The sequence below is a fragment of the Alosa pseudoharengus genome, unplaced genomic scaffold (assembly GCF_046254945.1).
Source record: "Alosa pseudoharengus isolate Yale_2024_CS ecotype anadromous, Long Island Sound unplaced genomic scaffold, YU_APseudo_1.1 YU_APseudo_1.1_scf_21, whole genome shotgun sequence".
Taxonomy (NCBI): domain Eukaryota; kingdom Metazoa; phylum Chordata; class Actinopteri; order Clupeiformes; family Clupeidae; genus Alosa; species Alosa pseudoharengus.
This window is the reverse complement of record NW_027468674.1, coordinates 30,823,591-30,840,927: the sequence shown is the minus strand read 5'-3', so window position 1 is coordinate 30,840,927 and position 17,337 is coordinate 30,823,591. Positions and strand designations below refer to the sequence as shown.

The 17,337-nt window shown below is 45.1% G+C and overlaps 1 protein-coding gene across 2 annotated transcripts; it reads left to right on the top strand.

The window, feature by feature from the left end:
- Nucleotides 1-673: 673 nt before the first annotated feature.
- Nucleotides 674-15,004, top strand: trim8b (tripartite motif containing 8b). 2 transcript variants are annotated; one of them, XM_076298601.1, is made up of 7 exons: nucleotides 674-884; nucleotides 990-3,181; nucleotides 8,673-8,768; nucleotides 9,316-9,549; nucleotides 11,649-11,680; nucleotides 11,823-11,938; nucleotides 12,601-15,004. In XM_076298601.1, the coding sequence occupies exons 2-7, from the start codon at nucleotides 2,600-2,602 to the stop codon at nucleotides 13,290-13,292; spliced, it is 1,752 nt and encodes a 583-aa protein (XP_076154716.1). In that variant the 5' UTR covers nucleotides 674-884; nucleotides 990-2,599; the 3' UTR covers nucleotides 13,293-15,004. The 2 variants fall into 2 exon arrangements, with proteins under 2 accessions (XP_076154716.1, XP_076154715.1); XM_076298600.1 differs by having other exon boundaries at nucleotides 674-3,181.
- The last annotated feature ends 2,333 nt before the right edge of the window (nucleotides 15,005-17,337 follow it).

The window sequence follows — 17,337 nt, the reverse complement described above, 5'->3', positions numbered from 1 at the left end:
TAGCACCATTAAAAAGGTTTTGAAAAGATATAGGGCTCCAATTTGAGTAATGGGCAAAGTGATAAGTCTAACTAAAGAAAAAAATGGGCAAAACTTAACATCATGGCCAAGACCTTTAAGTGAAAATATAGATAGATAGATACTTTATTGATAGATAGATAGATAGATAGATAGATACTTTATTGATCATCCAGGGGAAATTCAAGAATCTACATGCTGCTTCTAATAAATGGCATGTACATGTGTTTAGCTTGCTAGTTGGTAGGCTAGATCCTATGTCTCTTTACGCACTTCGGTAATGTCAGACATTACTGAAAAATGAGATGCTTAGTTCATCAACTACAAACTGCGGTTTTCTAAACCTAGGCCTACCCAAAAGACATATTAGGCTATCAATTGCATGCATTGTTGGTTAAAGCAAATAGCAACTTGCATGATTTAATCTCTAATCAAGTCATGATTTAATCTCTAATCGAGTCACAGGCTATACACTCATATAAAATGATATAAGTTAATATGCTCAGGACTGTAACAGTGGCCTATAGCAAATTGAAGCGCACATGCTACTGCCCTTTTAATTTTTTAAACTCCGCCCTTTCCTTCCTCAAGTCCTCCAGTTAAAATGTATCAATTCTTTGGCATGTCACGTGACCACCATGGTGCTTCGCTTTAGGGAGGGAGTAACGCCAGCTGTATCTGAACTCGCAGTCCAATGCTTGCATTCCTCCCTATGATTCCTCCTTCATCAAAGGCTGTAAGAAAGGGGGAAATCGTAAATAATAACAGCCAGACGCACTGAACGGATACGAACGCCGATTCGCGCATAATAGGCCTACAGGAGAAGCAGAAGCTCTGGAATACCACCATCTCTAACGTCGGCTAAGGTCCGCGGATCCGACGAGACGTGACTGAATTTGCTTTTGATTTCGCGTAAACAGATAAGGAAAGAGACGAAAACGATTGATGAACGTCTTTTTTCTTTTTAAAAGGAACACAAGATGGCTGATGAAAGAAACCGATAACGAGGACCAAACGGCGCCGTCCCCTTTAAGACTAAAAAAGGTTTATGAACCCTACATTTTTATAAGTTTATAATGTCATAGTCGGACAGGTTAAAGTTAGCCTTTAGTAGTCATGGCGACATTATGTTGTAATACAGAGTAGCTTAGTGCGCCAAGGATAGATGGATATGTTGGATAAGGGACTGTTAGTTTGTATTTTTATGTGGCCCGTGATGAAATGAGCATAAGCTATTATCATCTGCTATTATCACCAGGAATAATTTTCATATCCTATATGCTGCGCGAGTGTTGGCAAATTTGCCTAATAGCCCAGGCTACCTTGAGGTACGCTGTAAGGTTAATGGCAGATTGACTAAAAATGTAGTGATGGCACACTGCCTACATAGCTATGCATAACTTGTGCGCTACGAAGCAGGCTACTTTCCCTTATTTCTAGTAATACACATAGTGAGTATGTTATTATTATGTAACAAAAGACCAATGGCTATTTCACGTTTTATAGTATATGTAACAATAGACTGGTGACCAATACTCATTTTAATCTATTATTAGTTAGCGCATGTCCTTTGACTATTGTGTTTCTGGACTTGACATTTAAACCAGTAAAACGGTTTCCTTTATTCTCTGATGTTGTTTCCACAAAGTGTTGGGGCAAATGTAAAGCAAAAGGCAGCCTTGGCTGCATGTAATATCACTTATAGCATTGGCTTTACAGAATAAAATCCTGCCTCGTTTTCGATGAGTCGCCTGTTTGTCGGATGTGAAAACATTTTATGACATTTCCGTCACCATATATTTGTGACGTTTCCGTCTCAAGTCTACCCAGATTCGCTTTACGCACACATGGCATGCTTGGCAAAGTGGGCTTAGTTGCCGTGTACACTTAGAACTGTTGATGTGCCATGTTTAAGCTTACAGCACAGATAAAGATAGTAAACGTTAGATTAAATGCAGTGATTGGTTAGTACACCTTGGTTTAGTGGAGGTATAGGCTAGTCATTTTAATTGCCTATATTATTACAGGAAGCAGAGAAGAGAAGGAAGAGCTTGTTTATCCCACATAAGTCTCACAATTTAACATTGGCATTAAGCGTTAGAGAGACTTTTTACGTTGTGCCTTGGCATTGAAGCTTCAGTCGTACAATTGACTTTTACGCATTGCCAGTAGTGGCAGTTGCTTTGCGTCATTTCGGCTGCCCTTCGGCCTTTTCGTATGTTTTGGTCAAAACAGAGTACGTTAAATCTGGATCACTGAAGCTCGACCCTAATTCAGCTCTGGTTTTGACTCGCCTGAGCTGTTGTTTTAGCAAAACATTATTGGCCTAACTTACAGGTGAAACAAAGGTGTCATAAAGGTAGCGCCAGTCACATTAATTCATTGCTACAACTGCTAACATTAAGTCATATACGACGGATTAATGCAACGACATGACTGATAGTCATCCTTCAATCCTTGCAGAGTTAGTCCGGTTTTTGCGAGCGTACTTCGAGCCAGTAAAGGGAGTGCATATCACAATGCCATATTAAACCACTGAGACTGGTTGAGTAATTTGAGCTTATAAAAGGAACGAGGCCAAATGATGACTATGGCGGAAAACTGGAAAAACTCTTTTGAGGAGGAGCTCATCTGTCCTATATGTTTGCACGTGTTCTCTGAGCCAATCCAGCTACCGTGCAAACACAACTTTTGTAGGGGATGCATAAATGAGGCTTGGTCCAAAGATACAAGTGTGGTGCGATGTCCGGAGTGCAACCATGCCTACAGTCAGAAGCCGAGTTTGGAGAAGAACCACAAACTGTCAAATATTGTTGAAAAATTCAATGCTCTCAACGTGGAGAAAGCACCTACTGTTCTCCACTGCATCTTCTGTCGGCGAGGACCTCCGATGCCGGCGCAAAAAGTTTGCCTCCGGTGTAATGCACCTTGCTGCCAATCGCATGTACAAACACATCTGCAGCAGCCGTCCTCCAATCCCGGACACCTACTGGTCGAGGTGGAGGATGTGAAGGCGTGGACTTGCCCCCAACACGACGAATACAGGCTGTATCACTGCGAAACGGAGCAGGTGGCCGTCTGCCAGTACTGCTGTTTCTCCAGGTGTGCTGCCAATCACGGCCACGCCATGTGTGATATTGACGTGAGACGACATGACATCAGGGTAAGTTACCACATAATATGCAGACATACAATCAGATTTCAAAGTATGTATTCGTTCAGTCTCTATAACGCATGGGCCATGACATTCATGTTTATGGTTATGAAAATGGCTATTCTTGCAAATCCTTTAAGAGGTATAGTATACTCTTTTGATCCCGAGGAAAAAAGGTAGGCTACAAACAATAGACCTCTTTTGAAGATGAACATGTTAATGGAAGAATCTAGGTTAAACTAGCATCATGGCACATATCTAAATGCACATTAATGCCTTCTGGGAAAGAATGTCATTTTTCAATGTCAGTCAGCGTCATGCCCCCAAACCAGACTAGCAGACCTATTGGATATATATAAGGCTGGTGAATGCCTTGAGGGAGCAGATTCTCTCAACCCTGAACCCACCATGTGATGTCAAATTTCCAGATGCCAAAGGCCAGTCTGGTATTTTTCCATGTTGGTTCTAACGCTCGTTTCAAACTGGTTTCCCCTGTCCTTGTGCCTTGTTTTCTTTCTTGCTTGCTTGCTGTGTGTTTGATATATTTCCCATTGTCAACAATGCCAGAAATGCCCTCCCCTCCTGTGGACTTGCACTGAAGTGATAAACAGTTGGACAGACCTGTGAACATACCAGTTCTCCACATAGCCTTATCTGCCCTACACAGGTGCATCCTAGCATGGCAGTGTGGTGGAGGAGGGGGGCTGGGGTTCTGCCGGGAAATAAAGTGAGGTTGCTCCTTCTCTTTGTGGCACAGATGGAGGGGAGAGGAATCGTGCTGCCTCATGGGACCATAGGCATCTTTTTATTTCCTTTGGCTTTGGGTGAAGGCTGCATTTAGTCAGCGTGCTCATGGGATGTGCTTTCTGCCACTGTGATCCTGTTTCTGCCTGGTTTCTCCATGGCCCTCAATCCTCCTCTCTTTCTCCTGCTCACTCTTTCAACCACACTAAATCGGATGATTCTGTATTCACAGGGCTCTGAAGAGGAGGGGAGGTGTGTGTGTGTCTGTGTGTGTGTGTGTGAGTGTGTGCATGTGTGTGTGTGTGTGTGCTCTCTGAATTTTCAATCACTAGCACACTAGCGCACTGTTCGCTTGTGTTCACTGCTCTTCTCACTTTTTTTTCTGTTTTATGGTCCACCCTTTCAATATCCCATTAGTTTGGAGACAACCTTCATATGGCGTTAGGCTTGTACATTGACAACAAAACAATTCTACATGACTATAATGGAAGCTGACTGTAAAACGGTGCGCATCGGCGTGTTGCAGTAATAGCGCTGGCACTGTTGTTGTAGTAAAGCTGTAATGAGCGGGAGAGGTGGGTGATGGATGGCATGGTGCGCTAAGTGCATCTGCTGCGGGCTGTGCTGGGGGAGTCCGAGGGCAGGCCCACAGCAGGCCGCGGGCAGACCCCTGCTCACACCCCGGGCCAGCTCGGCTCAGTTGTGGCAGAGAGCGATGGGTAAAGATGTCAGGGATTGTGGCCATCCAGGCACCCCCACCCCCACCCCCAAATGCCCGAGCCCAGGACCCCAGGCCCGGAGTGAGGAGCAGGGGCCAGGCGCAGTGAACCCCCACCCCTGCCAAGAGGTATTAGGTTCCTGCCTGCAGGCCTCTGCCAGCAGCCGGAGTGCATCAGTCACTACAATTAGGTCATAGCCTTAGATCCTGGTGCTTCAAAGACATCCCCTCCCTCCCTCACTATCTCTCTCTCTGCTTCAGTCTTTCTCTCTCTCTATCTCTCTATCTCTTTTTCTGCCTCTCCCTCTCTGTCTTTCAGTCTGTTTATCTCTCTGTCTGCCGGTTTCTGCCTCATTTGTCTACATCATTCAATCCCCTTCTCTCTCTCTCTCGCACACTCACTAATTCGGATGATTCCAGATTCATCTAAGAGGAGAGGAGGTGTGTGTGTGTGCGCGTGCGCGTGCGCACGTGTGCATGTGTGATTGAGTGAGTGACTGTATGTGTGTGTCTAAGCTATGACAATATTGTGTTTCCTCACCTCTGAGTAATTGTGCAGTCAGTGAAGTCCCATGCTTCTGCTGTTCCGGGAATGGGAATTTGTCTTTGGCATTACTAAGCATCCTGGCCACCTGATTTAAGAGAATACAAGGGCTGGACCTTTGGGTCAGACCAAGTTAGGGTCAGTGCTAATTTGCAATGTTAACATTTAAATAATTTAAAGATCTGTATTTTTGTCATGTGATATGAATTGGTATCATTTGCCAAAGAATTATGACACATTGAATCAATAGTTTTCCCCTCTCCCTGACCTTTACGGACACATATATTTGGCTAACACTTGGGTTATGTTCCAATTATGTGGGCCACACGTTTGTTCTGCACAGATGAAAATGTAATTATAGACAGATATTATCCAGTGGAGATACTGTGGGTTCAAGTGTCCTTACCATTTTTAAGAAACATGCAGACACAGACACATAATCAATAATTCACTGGGAACACACTGGTAATATCTAGAGTTAATGGCACTGTAAGCAAATAGAGTGGGCAGACATGACTAATCAAGCTCAAGCACAAGAGTATACTGTACAGTATCAGAGGAGAGCATTATACCCTAACCTTTACTAACTTGAGCAGCCCTTGTATTGTGGATAATACGGGCCATTGCGTCACAAAATAGACTTATAATGTATTATTTTGCCATAAAATATACAATGTCCACATTGTCCAGTTGTCTAATACCAACATTAGGTTTCTGGCCTTATGTTGTCAGCCATGGCACCATGGGTTTCAGCTGTATTGTGTCTAGTGGGAGGTGTGGAACAAACTGTTTAAAGTACAAATCAACATGGCAGAATTCACGCTGGAAGTCAGGCGAGTGGCCTGAACACAAATGCTAGTCCTGGCAGCTCTCTGGATAAGCAGATTCTGCTGTCAGACACTGATGGTCATCAGAAATCCCAGACGGCTTAGTCTGAATGGACTCCAGCGGGATTAGAGCAGCAGAGAGCCGCAGAGAGTGGCTACCCCGTGGCATGGCGCTCAGGGCAGTGTGGTGGCATGACCGGTGGCATTTTTTTCCGCTGTCATTTCTCTCTGGTTTCCCACATCACAAGCACATTGCATCTCTGTCCAGGCTTCATGTAGCAAATGTTTAGGCCAGACACTTACTAAACACCACATCACTGTGTTCTTGACGTATCATGTAGAGCTAAAAGCAACCTGGGTATACAAGAAGCATTATTGTTTTTTTCCGCCATACTGGTTAGTATTTGTAGAAACTGCTGGCCTTTTACATTCTTGTTTAAAATGACCAACAATTCAAGACTGTTTATGCGAGTATATGCTATGTTTTCCTTTTACTCTTTACTATGTTACATGCTACCTTCTCACTTTAGGTTATCTTCCTGTCGTACTAAATCCGACATTAATTCAATGTTCAGTCATACAGGCACCACTCAGTTGTAAGCATATATATATATTTTAAATACCACAATATTAATAATTCATGTTATACTCTGAGAGCTAGAGCCGTGCGCTCGGCTCACCATGTAATAATGAGGGATGCAGTGGACAGATGATATGCTGTGAAGTCCAGCTTCACCTACACTGGGAGACCACACACAGTTGGCTCACTTCCTGTGCTCTATGCCAAAGATTGAACAGGAAGTGATGATTCACTTATGCAACCTAATGCTCTCGAGCGAGCGGACGCTTGATGCTTGACCGTTGACTTTTGGAGCAGGACTGTTGGAGCAGACTGGTCTGCGCGTCCGCTGTGTGTCTTTTTTAAATATTTGTCCGAGGCTGAAATGAGACGGCTTTTGGAGAGATCCTCCTTGTTTGTTCGCCTGTCATGTTGAAGTTGTGCAGTGCTCTCCCCTTCATGCCATCTCTCTCTCTCTCTCTCTCTCTCTCTCTCTCTCTCTCTCTCTCTCTCTCTCTCTCTCTCTCTCTCTCTCTCTGCTCACCTCTTACCTCCTGTTCCCTTTCCCCTCCATACAGTCATATACATTTACCCAAACCAAGTTGTATCACACTCATACACAGTATGCATCCTAAAAGCCTGTCTCCAGGGCAGAGCATGGAGATACATACAGTACATCAGGAGATGCACACATCACATCTGTATCCCTGTAGCCAATGGAGCCCTGGAGGGGGATGCAGACAGACAGACAGGCAGGCAGGCAGGCAGGCAGACTGACCGTCAGGCAGGCAGGCTAGCGCTCCGTCTGCTCAGCTGACCGGGCTGCTGGCCCTAATGGGCATGTTCATCAAGCTCAGCTCTCAGCAGCCGAATCGATCCACGCGCATCTCCCCTGAACGAACAAGCCAGCATCCTGCTCCCCATCACAGGGATGGATGAAACCTTTTTAAGAGTCTTGTCAACAACATCTCTCTCGTGCACACTCTCTCCCTCTGTGCGTGCGTTTGTGTGTGTATCTGGGTGTGTGTGTGTGGTGGTTTTTGTGTATGTGTACCTAGTGTCTTGGACATGAACATAGTAATTATCTCAGTTCTACACGAGACTGAAAGGACATGTGGAAATGCAGTTAGACCAGTTCGGCGGAGAGTCCTTAGTGGTGCCCAGGTGGTTCAGCTCATTATCACTCCTCAGATTAAGGGCAGGACTTTAGTTGTGCCACGCCACAGAACCCATCCCACACACACACACACAGACATGCACAGATATAGGCACACAGTTGTAGCTCCATGCTACCTGTGTTCCCCCCCTCCCCTCTCTTTCTCTGTGTTCACTGTGTTCATTCCCTTTCTCTCACTCTGCTTTGCTGCCATCCATCTTTCTCTGTCTTCCCTCATTGTCTCTGCTGTAAAAATGCAAAAAATGCAAAATAAATGGAGCTTTGTTACCATGGCAGCCTCTTCCCTCCCCCCCCCCCCCCTCCCCCATATATAACCCCCACCAGCAGGCACTAACCCCCTCTGCTATTGTGGCTGGCTCTCACATGAAACATTTGTTTAATTAAAAGTCATTTTCATTTGGTTTGCGCTCGGCGGCTCCTTGTCAGGCTTCTGTCAGACCCGTCGAGCTGTTTGCTGACTGACTTTGCTCTTTGTTCTGTCTGAGAGGCAGAGGGAAAATCCTCTCCGAGTCACCAGGCTTTTGCTGGGCTCACAGCAGTGCATGTGTGTGTGTGTGTGTGTGGCTCTGTGTGTGTGTGTGTGCTGTGGGGCACAGAAGGGGGAGGGAACTTGGAACAATGTGTGGGTATTTTCTCCCAGGTTGCTTTTAGTGTGGCAGACAGCATCTGAAAAGCCACAGCAGTACATCATGAGTTATGAATAGAGCCTGTAGCCCAGACCCAGTGCAGGACAAAATGGAGCAAAAACACTTCTGGTTGCTCAATAAAATCGGTGGTATTGCCCAGGGCATATTCACTGTGCTGGTATGGAGGTTTTCCTATGTACCACTTCTGTTCTAACCTTCTGTTTTTCCTTGTGTTTTTTTCTCTCTTCTTTCATTTCTCTCTCCTTCCTTCCCTCTCTCTTTCTCTCAACCTCTCTGTTCTTTAGCAAATGTTGATTAAACAGCAGGAGCGTTTGGATGATCGCTCTCAGGACATGGAAGAACAGCTCTACAAACTGGAAACAGACAAGTGTCTGGTAGAGGTCAGATATAGCACTGCTTTGATGTTATATTTTTGAAGAGCCAAAAAGAACTCTTACTACTTACCAGGGGCTGTGTGCAGGTATCGCAATGAATGATTGAAGGGCTTTGAATGGCAGAAGGCCATTGCTTGAGATGTTGGAGAGTTTATTGCTTAGCAACCTTAAAGGGACGGGAAATGATTTTTGTGCTTCAGGAAAAGTCTGTGGACAAGTACAGTTTCAGCAATAATCACAGAGAGGCTGTTGTACAGCTCTACAGTTATTTATTTACAAACAAAACTAAATATCCTAAAGAAAAAGCCTTTATAAAGAAGCCTTTATCAGTGTACAGAGAGACTTTTTTACTATTTGCTTTTTTAGACTATTCGAGTTTTTCAAAACAGGAAGTTGCTTTTCAAAGCTGATTGTTATCTAAATTGCTTCTAAAAGGAATAATTCATTTTAGCGTGTAAAATCAGAGAACTCTTTCAGTGTGTAGGACAGGGATCTAGTGTGGTTTCTGACCTCCCTCATGTGTGCCCTGACCTCTGTCTCCTCCCCTGGACAGAGTAAGGTGGAGCGTCTGAGGCAGGAGGTGCAGCTGCAGTATCAGAAGATGCAGCAGCTCCTGGAGGACGACTTGGCCAAGACGGTGGCCGTGCTGGACAAGGCTCATGCCCGCTTCTGCCAGGAGAACGCCGCCCAGTGCCTGCAGCTCCGCCACCGCCAGCAGGACGCGCACAAGCTGCTGCAGACCGCCCAGGCACTCTTCGACAAGTCCGAGGACATCAACTTCATGAAGGTGAAAAAAAAAAGCTTTCAGATTTTTGACATTTTTATGTAACTGTCATTTTATTTTTTTGTTATTCATGAGTCCATTATTGAAGTGATATTTACATTTTCCATTCATTTACTCAACAGTTGGCAAAAAAGCTGATGCCTTTTAGTCAAGTCAAGTCAGTTTTATTTTTAAAGCGCATTTAACATAGCCTGTGACGAGCCAGACCCACATTAAAATGTAGGGTCTGGGCACTCACCGTTCACAGTGCTCAGTCCGAGGGGCGGGATAATCGGTTGTCTTTCAAATTCCCTCTGCACGCAATAGGACAGCGTATGAGTCCCATGCGTTTCCCACCAGCGAAGCTAGTTGGCTAGTTCAAACTTTTGCCAACTTTAATAAAAGCTTAACTCGTGTCACACCGTTTGCCAACAGCAACATCCATTTTTTGTTTGTTTTCAAGTAGCAGGGAATTCAAGCCAAACCGTTGCAACTCTGACATCAATCATTATGTTAAGCCCACCTAACGACTCTATACAGAATTTGATTGGCCTGATAGAAGTTTAATTTTTCAAGCTCACAAGACAACGGAGAGTTGCTAGACTAGCCCTGGCAGCAAATGTAATTTGCTGCCGCTAGGGTGAGTCTAGATTTCTAGGCTACATTTAACATGCACAGAGTGCAACCCAAGTTTTAGTTTGCTAAGAAAATTCAGTAGGTGTATCTATGTGTTGTTGCAACAGAAAAAAAATGGCTACCTGGTACCTCAAATACAGCTATCAAAATACACCATATAAAATGGCTTGGAAAAATAAAAATGAAATCAACTAATCCATCTTAATGAGGCTAAGATCCTAATTAGTTTATTATGTGTTCTAATAAGAGCTAAACAGGAAAGGCCTCACTTCCTGTCTCTCTCTTTTCGCATGTCTGAACTCGCTGTTAGACCATCAACATGAGGCTGTGTTCTGGTCATATGCTGACCCCTCTATCTCTCCCTGAACTTTGAACGAGTCTGCCGCCATAAAAACACGCGCACACACAGACATGCACACAAACACACACATTTAGAAATACACAGTCCCTACTCTTTCCCATTCCAAATTATGTCTTCAAACAATGATGTCCTTGTTCTCCTTTGGACAGAATGCTAGCTCCTCAATATGTTAATATTAGACCCATGGTGAGTTGCATGATGGGAATTCAGTTTGAAGCACTGGTCTGTCAATAATTTGTCTACATGAGTACGGTTATTGGTCACTGTAATCTCTCTTTTGGTAATAATATGGATTAGTAGGTAGATGAAAGAACATTGTTGGCATAAAACCAGTCCCCTTCCCTCAGAATAAACTAGAATATTTTCACCCCAAACCAATCTGGCAGCAGCTCAGGATTAGTCAAAAGACGTAAGATCAAAAGTCCACTGAAGTAACACAGGCAGCACGGCAGCAGTGGGGAGAGCAGAGCAGAGCAGAGCAGGGTGCGCGTGCGCGTGCACTTTGGCAGGGGAATACGAACCCTGTCTGGAGGTCCTCCAGGAGGAGCTTCTGGGCAAGAGGCGGGTGGAGGTAAATCAGACGCTCCCCAGACGCCAGCGCTCCGTCAGTCAGGTGCAAACAGGCCTAATGAGGAGGCGGGGCTCCCTTTGTTCTCCTCCGCGCGTCCCCGGCTCGCCTGCGCTGGAGATTATTCATCCGCCACCTCGGCCCCGACAGCTGGGCTACTGGGTAATTACGCTCATATAGCGCTACAGTTTAAACAAGGCAATACATCAAACGTGCGCCAAGCCAGCCAGCGCTATTGTCATTGAAGAGGGGGGGATCAGTGGCGCGTTGTCTGAGGACAGATTTGTTTACGCCCGTGTCACTTGCTGTTTGAAGCGTCTTGTGTTGCGTCTCATGTTTGTTGATCGTGTTTTGCTGGCACAGAACAAGCATCTCATTTGTGCCCCAGCAGAACACGGAGAGCTTCCCAAAATATGCTAAAAGGGAATCACAGCACATGTTGTCTCATCTTCACTAAAAGCCAATCACAGCACATGTTGTCTCACTGATTTAAGAACAAACAGGACGCCGAAATAGACAAACAAAAAGCTTTGCTTAATGGCCTTCTGTCTCTTTCAGAACACAAAATCAGTGAAGATTCTAATGGACAGGTAAGCTTCATTTTGAGTATTGAATTAGTAAACAAAATAAATATAGTATAGTTTCATGTTTGAAGTCACTTGAAGAGATGATTCTCTTCACAATACATGCATGTTTCAAACTGGTGACCCTGTTTCTGTTTCTGCCTGCCAGATCGCAGTCCTGTGTGGGCACCGCCCTACCTCCCCACAAAGTAGGCAGCCTCAGCTCCAAGCTCTTTCTGGCCGAGATCTCCAAGAAGGAGAAGAGCCTTCGGAAAATGCTAGAAGGTATGCCAAAAAACAAGCCCAAGCATTTTCTGGAGGAGAGAGAGACAGAGAGAGGCAACAGCTGTTTCGATGGTGTGTGCAGCCATGGGAAGCACTCGGAGCTTTGCTAGGGGGCTTTTTAGAACAATTGATCAGTGTGACTTTGACATCTGGTCAGATCCTACACATCCTCCTTGCCTCCAGAGTTTCCCACCCCTATCAAATCGACCAAAATGAGCTCTTCTGACACCCAGCTTGTAATTCCAGGCAGGAATCTCAGTAGGGTTTTTTTCATCTGTGGACAGAAATTCTAAACATTAACTGCTATACAAATATGTATATTATATTTATGGTGTGTTTTGCACAATGACATAGCCAATGTCATGCTTTTGTTTCAAGATTAAACATTTAATCAGTGTAGTCTAAATATCAAACTCTTCAATGCAAAGACATGCAGATGTATTCATACTTTGCCCTCTTTAATATGTAAATTCTCTTCTCATTCTGTTTTCATAACCATTTCTCCCTCTGTTTCTTTTTTTTGGAAATCTTTCTTCATAAATCCATTTTCTCCCTTTCTCTTTCATTCTCTCTCTCTCTCCCCCCTTCTCTCTCACTCTCTTGTGTTTGTCTCTCACTTTGTTCTCTCTGCCCCCCCCCCCCCATCTCTCTCTTTCCCTCAGTCCCCTTCTCTGCTCCTGCTGGTTTCCTACAGTCGGTGCCAGCGTACGTCTGTGGCGTGAGCAGCTCTGGAGCTGAGAAGCGCAGGCACTCCTCCGCCTTCCCAGAGGGCAGTGGGAGTGGTCGGGACCCATCCTCTTCCTCCTCCTCATCTTCCAGCTCGGCTGCCAAGCAGTCCTTCCTGGGCCCTTCCCCTCTTCCAGAGGCCCCCTCCTCTCAGCCCGGGGCTGGAGCCTGCGGTTCGGCCCAGCACGTGGCCGGGCTGAGTGGGGGCAGCAGGGGCTCGGTCGGGGGAGCCAGCGGAGGCGGCTCCGTGGGTCCAGGCGGAGGCTCGCAGCCGCTCCACCACCCCGGCTCGGTCTTCACCTCCTCGCACTACTCGAGCGGCGGCGGAGGTGCCAGCTCCCAGCAGGCCATGCTGCCCCAGTACGGCGGCCGCAAGATCCTCATGTGCACGGTGGACAACTGCTACTGCTCAGGGGTTCCTTCTGTGTCCGGCCACCGCTCCCACCCACCTTACCCGCGCTCCGGAAGCTTCCCATGGGCCGTGAGCCCCCAGGACTATCCCCCGGCCCTGCCCCCCACCTCCTCCATGCCGGTGCGGGATTGGATCGAAGCTTCCCAGACTCACCGCCACCCTGACTTCTACAGCCTCTACGGGCAGGCCTCCACCAAGCACTACGTCACTAGCTAACCCACGCTAATCAGACCCTGGGCCACAGAGAGGATTTTGCTCTGTCCTCTTAAACATGCCTCTGTGGTCAACCGAGTCCAACTTAAGTCTGCAAACATCTTCGGCATCACCTAGTTTTGCAAACTAAAATCAAGCTAACAAAAACACTATTTGAATAGAAATCAATACAGCTACTTGAACTGAAATAAATACTAACTGGTGGCTCTCTGCATCCAGGTCTGCTTGCTAGGGTGGCTTGTGGGAACAGTGGGATTTTGCTTTGTTTTGTTGCTCTTTTAATGAGCATCATGTTGAAAACTGAGCTGTGTATTTCACACCTATAGTGCATGTGAAAGCACTGTCAACTCTGATGCATCTTGTGTCTATGTTCCAAGAAGGTTTTTAATTTCAGGTGTTATATTTATTACTGCAGAAGCCGGCAGACATGCAATAACAAAACAAAAAAAAACACGTTTCATGTAAGAACACTGACAGAGCAACTCCATGCATGAGCCTGATTTAACAGAGTGCTTTTGAGATTATTTTATACACATTTTGCTGCATTTGTTCCAGTTATGCATACTCTAGTCGAGAGAAATCATGCTAGTTCAGTCATTTTTATATTCCCCTCAGCTGGCCACTGGCGGTCTGCAGTGGTTTCCTATGCAGGACCATGGCTAAAGGAGCCCAGATGAATGCAGTTCAGCCTAGTCCCGACTCCCTGACAAGAATCTTTGTCAGTGTCAGCATTTTTTATACAGGCACTTGGTGGAGACATCATTTTCTTTGATTTCTTACATTCTGAAATCCACCCTCCCCCTCCACTATTTTATTAACATTGTTAATATTATTTAATATTTGAGTGAAGATCTCCACATTTTTCTGTTGCCTGAGGAGGTCCTCTCCTCCATTCGTGGCTGGAGGCTGCAGGGTTGCAAATTCCTGGCTTTTACTGGCTTCCCACAAAACCCCACCCAGCAGAATACAAAAAAAAAACATGGAGCATGGAGAGAGGAAAAACCTTGTGATGCCAGACAAGTAGCCTCACCCCCCCCTCTCTCTCTCTTTCTCTCCCAGCTCTCTCTCTCCCAGCCTTCTCTCTCTCTCTCTTTCTTTCTTTCTTTCTTTCTCTCTCTCTCTCTCTCTCTCTCTCTCTCTCTCGAGCTTCAATAGACCAAAGGGAGAAGTGTTTCCTCTCCATCTTTCCACCCACCGCAGGGTGGACAGGAGGCTCCAGATGGATTCCCCTGTCTCACACACACACACACACACACACACACATACTAACTCTAAACCAGCTCCACCATCTAGGCCAGAGCTGACTTTTGAGTTGAGTTGAGTCCAGATGATCTTAATTAGGTCCCCACAGCTGATGCACCGCACTTCGGCAGGGCTAAGGATGTTGTTGTGACTTCCTGTTGCAGACTTCCTGTTGGAAGAGGGAAGTTTTCTCGGCAGTTTCACAAGTGAGCTTCACGGAGGAAAATAACGCACTTCTCCGAGGGGCAGATGATTCAGCAGACATTTTCATGAACTTTTGTATCTGAAGAAAAAGCACTGGTCAGCAGTCTTTGAATTGTTTGTGGAAAACACTGACAGAACAACCTAAACTAATGGAATGACCTTTTTGTAAATATTTTGTGAGACAGAAAATAAAGAAATGTCATTAGGGGAATGGGGGAGAAAAGAAAGTTCCAAATAAATTGTGATTTCAAATCACCTTTCTCAAAACACTGTCTTGTATTATGTGTTACTTGACTGTGAACAATTAAAATAAACATTATACTAAGCTTAGCCCAAAGCTAAAAGTTAGGTTTGGATAAGTAACAGTGTAATCCTCTGAGTGACCTCTGGACATAATTAATAGTGCCAGTTGTGGGGCTGTGATGCAGGAAATTCAGAGGATTTGTAGACTTCAAAAGAAAGGTCATCACAAAATACAGAGAAAGAAAAAAAACATGGCAACTTTGAAAAGTCAAATGATCTGTCTCGGTATCAATTCCCAGACAGAATTTAGGTCAAGGCCCATTTTCCCTGGTCCCACTCTTGGAGTGCTTTTTCATGGGGGTTCATTCACTCTGGAAACGACAACACTGAGAGAACAGTGGAAGAGTGTGAAGACTGAGACTAGCTGCCACTTGTTTAACATTCACTCGGCCTAGATAAGAATATCTCATGTCAGTGTGTGCGTATTTATTTGTGTGTATTTGAGAGAGGGAACAGACTACCTCACATGATGCGCGTGAGAAACTCTGGTGAGCTCAGCCCCTGTTCTCAGTCTTGGGTTTCTGTTTGTGATGCTGACTGCATAGCGGCTGAACATTTTCAGCAAACATCACAAGACATGAGTCTCAGAGTAAGAGTGAGCAGGTGGAGAGAGTGAGGGACGAGGGGAGATGAGATCCTCTGTTCTGTGAAAGGGGGCTGCATCTGACATGAGATCACACCGTCTCTCCATTGATCTGCCACTCACATGCTCCTGCCCGGTAACAAAGGACGCCAAGCACAGAGGAGGAGAGCTTTGTTGAGTAACATCATTCAAATGTAGGCTTACCTCACAGATTTCGCATTGTCCATTTCCGGAGCCAGTGCTTTGTTCTGGAGGTGAATCGCTGTCAGGATGGCCTGGCACTTTAGACCCTCCGGCTCCTCCAGCATGAAGCCAATCCACAAGGAGATTTACACCACACTCACGGAGCCCAGATGTAAGTTGATAGTCTGCCCTGGGAAAGAGAAACAGTCTGGTGATTGCTAATGAGTGGCATGCTCTGTAGTAGTCTGACTACATGCCTTTGAAGGTATTAGCTTGAAGGGACAAGAAGACTTGAAAGTACCATGTTTGACACTAGGTGGATTCTGTCTTGCTTTGAATTCTGGAGCAGCCATGTACTCTGCTGTGTTAACCAGATAAACATTTGTATACATTCACCTGTAAACTACACAGGTGAAGAATGCAAACCTACTCTAGACAGGAAAAGAAAAAAACTGGAAAGGGTTTATCTAACCAAACAAGGCCCAAATACGCCTCTGGAAAAAAAAGAAAACAAAAAAGGAATATTCTACTCTCAGTGGAATACACTGTTCTTCCTGTCTCCTCTTGTCCTGACTCAGAATCAGTGGTTCTACTGCTTTGTGTGACATTGGAGGCACTAAGTAACCTGCACCCTCATGAACATCACTGAGCAGCAAGGGAAATGTTCACTCAGTAAAAATAACCAGGCTTCCTTCTCATGGCCTTTTTGACATGTTCGTCACTGATCCACCTCGACGTGTTCCTCTGGACTGTTACGGATTATTCTGCATGTGCTGGCAGTTTCTCTGTGTGTGTGTGTGTGTGTGTGTGTGTGTGTGTGTGTGTGTGTGTGTGTGTGTGTGTGTATGTGTGTGTTTACAAGGTCTGTTTCAAGGGAGGGGCGCCTAGGCTAAGTTAAAGAGAAACAGTTTTTACAAGGCAAACTCATCCCAAATAAGTAATGATAAGTTAGCTCATGTATCTGCTTTATGAGTATGTCATCATGCCATAGAGGGAGGATTTCTGGGGCAGGCTGGTGGGGCTGATGGAGGGAAAGAGAGTGAGATGCAAACATGTGAGAGATACACTCTGTAAAGCGCCATGAGACATCTGTAATGTTTGGCGCTCCATAAGTGAAAAATAAATTAAATAAAATAAGTATTGTAAATAAATACATATTGTATGTGTGCACAGTTACAGTAGATGTACTACAAAACAGTACAAATAAAGACGATCGTCACATGATGTTCCACCTAATACGCAAAGAAAATAAAGCATGCTCCCAAATAACAATTTGTAAGGGTCAGTGTGCCCTATTGATGGAATAGCACAAAGTTTGGTGTGGTGTGGCAGAATAAGGTAGTGATGCAGCATATTAAATGTTATAAACTTTAATTTCATGATAAGGTATTGGCACAGACATATATACCATTTTGTTGAGAGCTATTTTAAACTCTAGCAGATATGAGTAAATGTGGGGTGCAACACTATGCAAGCTTCACCTACAGTTCATACCACTGTCCTAAATACTGACTCTTCCATAATGTTACAGTT

What these genes read in the sequence shown, in the direction of transcription:
- trim8b (XM_076298601.1), top strand. Translation starts at nt 2,600, where the DNA reads ATGATGACTATGGCGGAAAACTGGAAAAACTCTTTTGAGGAGGAGCTC. An exon ending in TGAGACGACATGACATCAGG is followed by an intron (nt 3,182 to 8,672) that starts GTAAGTTACCAC and finishes TCTGTTCTTTAG; the next exon opens with CAAATGTTGATTAAACAGCA. An exon ending in AGGACATCAACTTCATGAAG is followed by an intron (nt 9,550 to 11,648) that starts GTGAAAAAAAAA and finishes TGTCTCTTTCAG; the next exon opens with AACACAAAATCAGTGAAGAT.